General features: G+C 52.4%; 1 protein-coding gene across 1 annotated transcript; it reads left to right on the top strand.

Annotated features, from left to right (window-relative positions):
* The first annotated feature begins 1792 nt into the window (after positions 1-1792).
* Positions 1793-9116, top strand: ACR (acrosin). The gene is made up of 5 exons (XM_065924662.1): positions 1793-1863; positions 2838-3044; positions 3262-3545; positions 7906-8051; positions 8577-9116. Exons 1-5 carry the CDS (start codon positions 1796-1798, stop codon positions 9114-9116), a joined length of 1245 nt encoding a protein of 414 aa, XP_065780734.1. The 5' UTR covers positions 1793-1795.
* The last annotated feature ends 208 nt before the right edge of the window (positions 9117-9324 follow it).

Consider the following 9324-nt stretch of genomic DNA (forward strand, 5'->3'; position numbering starts at 1 on the left):
TAAAAGAGACAGAGATGCCTGATACCCAGGGATGCGGAGGGCTCACATAGGGAAGGTGAGACATGCTTGTACTCCAGCAGGAGAGAGGAGACCCCTTGATCACTCAGAGAGAAGAGGCAGGACCTCCAGATACAGAGCAGAAGAGATGAGGCATGGCAGGTGGAGACAAGACCCCCCGACACTCAGGGCCTGTAAGACCTGCTTGTGCTCAGATGGGAGGTACGAGATTTCATGGCCCTCAGATGGTGGAGATGAGACTTCAAGACTCTCAGGAAGGGCAGAGAAAGACTTCAGACGGGGGGTTGAGATGGGAGATTCGGACACTTACATAGAGGAGAGGAGACCTCGTGGTGCTCAGCTAGAGAAGATGAAAGCTCATGATTCTGACAGGGAGACCAGGACCTCCTCCAGCAGGAGCCGGGAGACTGCCTGGCAGTCAGGTGGGGACACGGGGACCCCTGCATTTCAGCGTGTCAGTTGAAGCCGCAGAGCACTCACAGAGGCGAGATGCAACCTTCTGACACTCAGAGGATGTGAGACTTTTTGGTTCTTAGGTAGAGAAGATGGGACAAAGGCACTCTCCAGTCTGAGGTCTTTGGCCCTGAGCCAGAAGAAAAGAGAGATCCTCACAGTCAGGGGGAGGAGATGATAGCTTCCATCAGGAAGTAAGATATGTGTGACCTACTGGGTGTCCAGCTGAGGGGGATGTGATGGGAAAGTTACATGAGATGAGAAATTCAGTTAGTTCAGTCACTCAGTCGTGTCCGACTCTTTGTGACCCCGTGGACTGCAGCACGCCAGGCTTCCCTGTCCATCACCAACTCCCGGAGCTTGCTCAAACTCATGTCCATCAAGTTGGTGATGCCATCCACCCATCTCAAAATTAGAACATTCAGTTAGAGAAGATGCTCAGGTAGAAGAAGTGAGGTCATCTGACTATCTGAAATGCTTTGTACCTGGAAAGAGGACAGGAGGTGTCCTGACACTTGGGTAGGAGAGGTAGGTGGTGCCTCGTGACCCTCACGTAAGTGAGGAGTGATTCCTTCACATTCAGATAGGCCAGCTGAGAGCTTGTGCCCAGGCACAGGCATTAAGACTGCTGCTCCAGCAGGTAGAGATGTGGCCTCGTCACGCTCTTGCAGGGAAGGTCGAACTTCTTAACATCCAGGTAAGTGAGGTGAGCATTTTTCTGTTCTGGGATATGAGATGCTGTCTCCTGACAATCAGAAGAAGTCTTATTTCATGACATTCAGGTAACTGTGCTGAGAATCCCTGACACTCAGGTACAGAAGACAATTTTCTGCTTCGCGTAGGTCCCAGAAAGGAGACCTGGAGACATCCGGGTAGAAGATATGAGACTTTGTGGACAGAAAAGTGGGCTTCGTAGTTCTAAGCTAGGGAAAGTCAAAATGGTCTTCAGAAAATGTGCTGAGAGCGCACCCTTGGAAGAGGGAAAGAGTTTGCCTACTGCAGGATTAAGGTCTGTCAGTCTGTAGAGCCCGACTCCCTTGAGCTGCTGACGTACTGGACCGTCTTCTCACAGAGGGGCTGAGCTGCCCCGCGGTCTGTGAATTGGAACGGGGCCGTAGTTACAGTTTGCATGAGGGCTGGAGGAGGCTGTGCAAGACGTGGGGAAGTCACTTCAGCATGAACCGCTTGGGCTGAAGTGCTCCCGCCTGGCCTGATTTCTGGAGGGTGGGGGGTGGGACGTCACCCTGCTGATTGGTCGGAAGGCCATGAAGCTTTGTGAGGTCACTGGGCTTCCAGGCCTGGCTGGGGCAGGAGTTTGGCAGAGATGCTGCCAACTGCCGTTCTGCTGGTCTTGGCAGTATCTGTGGTCGCCAGAGATAACACCACGTGTGAGTAAGTGTCAGACAACTTGGGGGGGGGAGGGTGTCTTCTGAGTAACAGACCCCGCCCAGACTCCCTCCGTCTGGGACTCTGCAGGAGGCCAAGCCGCGGGCCTCAACATTCCTCTGGGTCTCACAGTGCCTGTGCCCCACATTGCCATTCAGACCTTCCCTGGTCCCACCATCTTCAGCCCAGAGCCCCCAGGGCCCCTGGTGTCTAGAGCTTCCTCCCAAGAGGAACTCTGGGGCTTCCGTAAAGCACAGGCCAGTTTCCACCACCGCCCACCCCCTCCAACCAGTGACCGGCTTCACTGCCTGTTGAACATAGAGTCCTGCAGACCCTGGGAAGCACCTTCCCCAAGCCCTGCGCTGACCCCAGAGATCCCAGGGCGTCCTCATGCAGCACCTCAGGGACCCCCACTCCATGTGTAGACTCCTAAGCCCCCAAGGTACCCTGCAATCCCAGAAACTCCCTCTTCCTCACCAGCAACACAGAGCCCTGAACGTCCACCTCCGACCTGCCCTGCGTGCCTCCCCTGGGTCACTTCCGCCTGCCCTGCTCTCCTCCTGCTGCCGCCCAGCCCAGCTCTGCAGCTCCAAGCCCCTCTGGCTCCTTCCTGAGCCTCCACCAGGATCACCCCCTTCATGCCCACGTTAGCTCCCTCTCCTGCCCAGCGATCTCCCACACTGCTAGGGCCCTTGGTCTGTCCTAGCTGCCTGTGGCCCCTCTGTCCCCACCTTGTGACCACAAGACCCAAGAAACTCCCCCCTCTGAACATTTGCTGGAGCCCATGGCCGCCTGTCCCGGTACAGCCCCCAGCACCGTTGCTCAACCACGCCCACCTGACCCCTACCCTGGGGCTGCCCCTGCTGGCCCGGAACCCCGTGGCTGTTCCCCGTGACCAGCCTCAGGCCCCTCTCCCCCTGCTGTGGAGGCGCCTGGAGGGCCTGCTCGTGACTTGAACCGTGCCCGTGGTCTCTCCTCAGTGGCCCCTGTGGGGTGCGGTTCAGGCAGAACCGGCAGGGAGGCGTGCGGATCGTCGGCGGGCAGGATGCCGCCCACGGGTCCTGGCCCTGGATGGTCAGCCTGCAGATCTTCACCTACCACAACAACCGGCGGTACCACGTGTGCGGGGGCTCCTTGCTGAACTCCCACTGGCTGCTCACTGCTGCTCACTGCTTCAGGATCAAAAAGTATGTGCGGGAACTCGCGGAAGGGGTCTTCAGGAAGGCTCTTCTCAGAACCGGGCATTCTCCAAGGGTCTCAGTGCCAAAGGTCCCTGAGGCTCTGGGCCTAGTGGCAACCAGACTGAGGGGTTGACCCAGACCTGCTGGGGATGGGGCCCTCTCAGGGTCATGGTCACCAGCCAGTCCTCAGCAAGTGTGACCTGGCTTACCTCTGTGCCCACAGAAAAGTGACCGACTGGAGGCTGATCTTTGGAGCTAAGGAAGTTGAGTGGGGGAGCAATAAGCCAGTGAAGCCGCCTCTGCAGGAGAGATATATTGAGAAAATCATCATTCATGAGAAATACTCTGCAAGCTCAGAGTCCAACGACGTTGCTCTCATTAAGATCACCCCTCCTGTTACTTGTGGGCACTTCATTGGACCAGGCTGCCTGCCTCACTTTAGGGCAGGCCCACCCAGAGTTCCCCAGACATGCTGGGTGGCTGGCTGGGGATTCTTACAAGAGAATGGTGAGTACGGACGAGGAAAACCCTGTCGATATGGTCTTAGGTGAAGGGGAAATACATGGATGCCTGCCTGAGCCCCACCCAGCCCCTAGCCCTGTGCTGTGAGTGGATCCTGTTACTGTCCCCTTTCATAGCCAGAAAAACTGAGAGTGAAGTTCCGTGTCCAGGGCCCCTCGCCAGTGGCTGGTGTGGCCACCAAGGGCGGCTGGGCGGCAGGCACAGAAAAGCGCCTTGGCATCTTTGGAACAGGGTCAAGGCTGTGCCAGGAGCTCCAGGGCTGCCTCTGGAGGTGGGAGTCATGCCTTGAGGCAGGCAGCACTTGGAGAAGGGCTCTGGATGGGATTTCCCTCTCCACGCCTCAGTTTTCCCATCTGTAAGTGGAAGGGCCAGGTCACATGGTCTCCAAGCTCTGCAGTTACTGCACGTGGCCCCTCCTGGCCATCTTTGCTCCCCACCCTTGGCAGTCAGTCCCACCCGGATGTTACTGCGAGTATCCTCTGTAGACCGCGACAGGGGCTGCTCCTGGGTGTGACTTTCTGCGGGTCAGCAACCTGGGCAGCATGTTTCTGCCAGTGGGGCAAGATCGAGTAGAACAGGCCTCTGTACGTGAGCTGCACTTTAAGCTTTCCGTAGGTGGGCACGTGAATTTTTACCAGTCGTGTCAGGGGTGTGAACATATGATTGAAATTGACTTAGCGGTCAATCTCCTTTGTTAATTGATGGAACATCTGTTCATTGATGGAAAATCTGGGCCTCCTAATTCAAGGCGGATCAGTCAGTTGGGCTTTAAACCTCAGTATGTTTTTTTTTTTTGTCTTCTACTCTTCTCTCTGAAAGTTGATTTTGGTTTCTGGTAGGACTGCTATCTGTGCCGCCCTAGGGGAAGGGTATCTCACAATCTCTTCCCTGACCTGGGGTGTCAACCTCTGTCTGGCTACTGGTGTCCATGGCTCTGCCGTGGTTCCTAGAGCAAGCACACACTTTCTTTTTGTTCCACCCCCTGGCCTGCCCTGCTCTGTCCACTTGTCCAACCTTGTCCTCAGCTTTCGGGGGTTCTTGCAGTCCCTGGGAGGCTGATCTCAGGGTTTCCATCCAACAACCCCTCAACCCCACCTCTGCTATCCTTTTGCTCAGGAGAACTGTAGGCTCCCATCTATATCCTGGACGTCACACAAGGCCTCTTAGTTGTAGAATCACCTTAAATTTAATGGAGTTTCTATCCTTTTTTGTTTGTTTGTTTTTGCAAACCCATCTCCTAAAAAGTGAAAGTGTTTAGTCGCTCAGTTGTGTCCGACTCTTTGGGGCCCCCTGGACTGTAGCCCGCCAGGCTCCTCTGTCCCTGGAATTCGCCAGGCAAGAATACTGGATTGGGTAGTCATTCCCTTCTCCAGGGGATCTTCCCAACCCAGCGATTGAACCTGTGTCTCCCAGGGCCAAGTCTTAAAGAAACCCACAGGCTCCTGTGATACTCCTTCTGACCTTTCTTTATCTTGACCTACCTCTTCCTTGAACTCAGATGCTTTGGGGCTGAAAGAGTACTTTTGGGAATCGGTCTCTTTTTCCATCAAGCTTTTAGTTTCTACAGGTTTTTTTTTTTTTTTTTTTTTTTTTTTGGGCATTTGCTATTTAAAGCCAAGGTGTTGAGATTGAGAAAACTCTTTTGTGTTTCAGGACACCTGTCTCTTAACAGTGAATTGCATGGCTTTCAAGGCTGTAGGCTCTGCCATGGATTTAAAGGGTCATCTTAATGGCCAACAAGCCAGGCTTGTTCCATGTTACCTGTACCTAAAGGGCAGTGAATGTATGAAACCCTCATTGCTGCTTAGATGGGAAGGGAAAATGGGGGCTAAGGAGGTTGGGAACATAAACGAAGCCTTGCAGACATGCGTTCAGCAGCCATCCACCGAATGCTTGCTGGTGCCCTCCCCAGACCCGGTACTCCACGGGCTTCCCTGCTGGCCTTATGCTCTGAGTCTGCCCCTTCCCACCTGTACTGCACACGGGGTTCAAATCCACTGGGTGGTGACTGGGCTGTGGGTGCTGCTGGGGCAGGGCTTTTGGGATTCTCCTGCCTATGGGAACACGTGATTCAGAGGGTACAGTCTCTTGGGCTCCTGTTCAGTTCAGTTCAGTTACTCAGTCGTGTCCGACTCTTTGCGACCCCATGGACTGCAGCACGTCAGGCTTTCCTGTCCATCACCAACTTCCGGAGCTTGCTCAAACTCATGTCCATCGAGTCAGTGATGCCATCCAACCATCTCATCCTCTGTCATCCTCTTCTCCTCCTGCCCTCAATCTTTCCCAGCAGCAGGGTGTTTTCTAGTGAGTCAGTTCTTCGTATCAGGTGGCCAAAGTATTGGAGTTTCAGCCTCGGCATCAGTCCTTCCAGTGAGTATTCAGGACTGATTTTCTTTAGGATGGACTCGTTTGAGCTCCTTGCAGTCCGAGGGACTCTCAAGAGTCTTCTCCAACACCACACTTCAAAAGCATCAATTCTTTGGCACTCGGCTTTCCTTAAGGTCTACCTCTCACAACCACACATGACCACTGGAAAAACCACAGCTTTGACCAGACGGACCTTTGCTGGCCAAGCAATGTCTCTGCTTTTTAATATGTTGTCTAGATTTGTCATAGTTTTTTTTCCAAGGAGCAAGCGTCTTTTAATTTCTTGACTGCAGTCACCATCTGCAGTGATTTTGGAGCCCAAGAAAATAGTCTGTCACTATTTCCATTGTTTTCACATCTATTTGCCATGAAGAGATGGGACCAGATGCCATGATCTTCATTTTTTGAATCTTGAATTTCAAGCCAACTTTTTCACTCTCCTTTTTCACTTCCACCAAGAGGCTCTTTAGTTCTTCTACACTTTCTGCCAAAAGGGTGTTGTCATCTGCATGTCTGAGGTTACTGATGTTTTTCCCGGCAATCTTAATTCCAGTTTGTGCTTCATCCAGTCTGGCATTTCACATGATGTACTCTGTATATAAGTTAAATAAGCAGGGTGACAATATACAGCCTTAACATACTCCTTTCCCAATTTGGAACCAGTCTGTTGTTCCATGTCCAGTTCTAACTGTTGCTTCTTAACCTGCGTATCTTGACCTTGATTTCTCAGGAGGCAGGTCAGGTGGTCTGGTATTCCCATATCTTGAAGAATTTTCCACAGTTTGTTGTGATCCACACAGTCAACGGCTTTGGCACAGTCAATAAAGCAGAAGTAGATGTTTTTTCCGGAAGTCTCTTGCTTTTTGTATGATCCAATGGATGTTGGCAATTTGATCTATGGTTCCTCTGCCTTTTCTAAATCCGGCTTGAACATCTGGAATTTCATGGTTCATGTACTGTTGAAGGCTGGCTTTGAGAATTTTGAGCGTTACTTTGCTAGTATGTGAGATGAGTGCAGTTGTGTAGTAGTTTGAACATTCTTTGGCATTGCCTTTCTTTGGAATTGGAATGAGAACTGACCTTTTCCAGTCCTGTGGCCCCTGCTGAGTTTTCCAAATTTGCTGGCATATTGAGTGCAGCACTTTAACAGCATCATCCTTTAGTACTTGGCCTTGGGCTTGGGCTCCAGGCCAGATGCAATGTTGGCTGCTCCAGCCACAGTGCAGGCTGGGGTTTTCTTAACCCCTGGTCGTGGCCTAGCATCTAAGACTATAAAGGAAGTTCTGACCTGGCCTCAGTGGTCATTTCAACCACTTGTGCCCCTGACAGGTCTGCCTGTGTGTGGAGGCACCACCATAGGTCTGTTGCCTCCATATCTGAATAAAGATATGAGGCACATGGGAGGGACTCATCCGCCCAAGTCCTGCAGGTCCTGTCCACGGCTGGATGGAGGATAGAATGCAGGGGGTGACCTATAGACAGAATAAAAGGTGTGTTCTGGACTTGAGTCTAGAGAGGAAAATCCTTGGTGTGAGTCCAAGTTTCCCTACTGTGACCTTGGGAAGTGGTATTCCAATCTCCTGATTGGAGAAAAGGGGAATAACAGTTTCTAGCTCATGGGGTGCCTGTGAGGAGTGAATGAGATGAAGCCTGTGTGACTCAAAGTAAGTGCTCAGCATGTCCTTGTTATAATTGCTAATATCAGGGCAAACTTCCATAAGCCAGAATCCACCCTTAACGTATATGACTCTTCAGCTGCATCTGTGCACAATCTGCCTCCTTCCTCTCTCCTCCAGTTCCATCTCCCAAGGCTCGTGTGCTCTATCCACTCCCTCCAGGAGTGGATAAGGAGAGGCCGGGGGTCTTAGGTTTAAATAGAGCATTTCAGGACGTTGGGGGGTTCAGTGGAGGGAGGAAGGCAGGGCTTTCCCAGAACACATCTTCTGTAACTACTGACCACTGAGTCGCCTGGCTGTAGCCCGCAGGACATCACCTGTACTGCAGGAAGCACGAGTGGACCTTATCGACCTCGACTTATGTAACTCGACCAGATGGTACAATGGGCGCATTCGTTCAACCAATGTGTGCGCAGGGTACCCTGAAGGCAAGATTGACACCTGCCAGGTAACTCTCCACCGGGTGCTCCTGTGGACACTTTCCTTTCGGACCCCTGAGCAAACCTCCCTGGTCCTGCCTTCCACTGTCTGCAGTAGCTGTGCGCTTGGGCGGTGACACACACAAGCTGCCCAGCAGAGACTTGGTCACCATATTTAGAGCTTTCTTCCACCCTCACACAGAGATCATATCATCCAAACACTTCCCAGAAGAGAACGTTTCCCTCTCTTCACCAGAATGCAAAAGGGTCAAATCCACTTGTATACACACGCTCACGTACCCATGTAAAACCATGTACACAGACACATGGGTTTGTCTGTCTCCCCTATCAGTGCGAGAAAACCCATGAAAATCCATACCCTTCTCACAGCCACAAAGAAGTTGTTGGCACCACCTCAAACTTTGCCATAACTGCCTGTGTTTATGGCAGCAGGAGACCATGTGACTGCAGAAATTACCCTCCCAGAGGCTGTGGCCCTTCTGGGCAGGGAAAGTGGCTCAGGCAGAGCGTGACTTCTGTATCCTTCTGGGCAGGGGGACAGCGGCGGGCCTCTCATGTGCAAAGACAGCGTGGAAAACAGCTATGTGGTCGTGGGAATCACAAGCTGGGGGGTAGGCTGTGCCCGAGCTAAGCGCCCCGGAGTCTACACGTCTACCTGGTCCTATCTGAACTGGATTGCCTCCAAGATAGGCTCTAACGCGGTGCACATGATTCAGTTGCCCACCGCTCCCCCTGCTTCTACTCCAGTAGCCCAAGCGAGCCCTGGCTCCGTCCAGCCTTCCATTCGCCCACCTTGGTTCTTCCAACACGTTCCTCGGCCACCTCCCTCTCAGCAAGCTCTTGCCATGGCCCAGCGCCCACGTCCCTCAAACTCCCCACCCTCAGCCCCACCTGCCCCCCCACGCCCACGCCCACCCCCACCGCAGCCTTCCACTAGGCCTCCCCAGGTTCTCTCCTTTGCCAAGCGACTGCAGCAGCTCATAGAGGTCTTGAAGGGAAAGACCTTTCTCAATGAAAAGAGCAATTATGAAATGGAAATCACAGACCTTCCAGAACAACATGCCTCCTCCTGATCTGAACCTATTCTCAATGGACCCAGTGAAGCCCTCACTCCTGAGGGAAAAAAAGATGAAATAAATGGATATAAATACAAATATAAATATATATACACTAAGAGATGCTTTCTGGACTTCTTCCTATATGCTCTCCCCAACTTAATCCCTCATCAAATCTACCCTGCCTCCATTCACCCTTGTATTGTGTTAATGATATTGACTTAAA

Source organism: Muntiacus reevesi, chromosome 1 (genome assembly GCF_963930625.1).
Source record: "Muntiacus reevesi chromosome 1, mMunRee1.1, whole genome shotgun sequence".
In the NCBI taxonomy this organism is placed as follows: domain Eukaryota; kingdom Metazoa; phylum Chordata; class Mammalia; order Artiodactyla; family Cervidae; genus Muntiacus; species Muntiacus reevesi.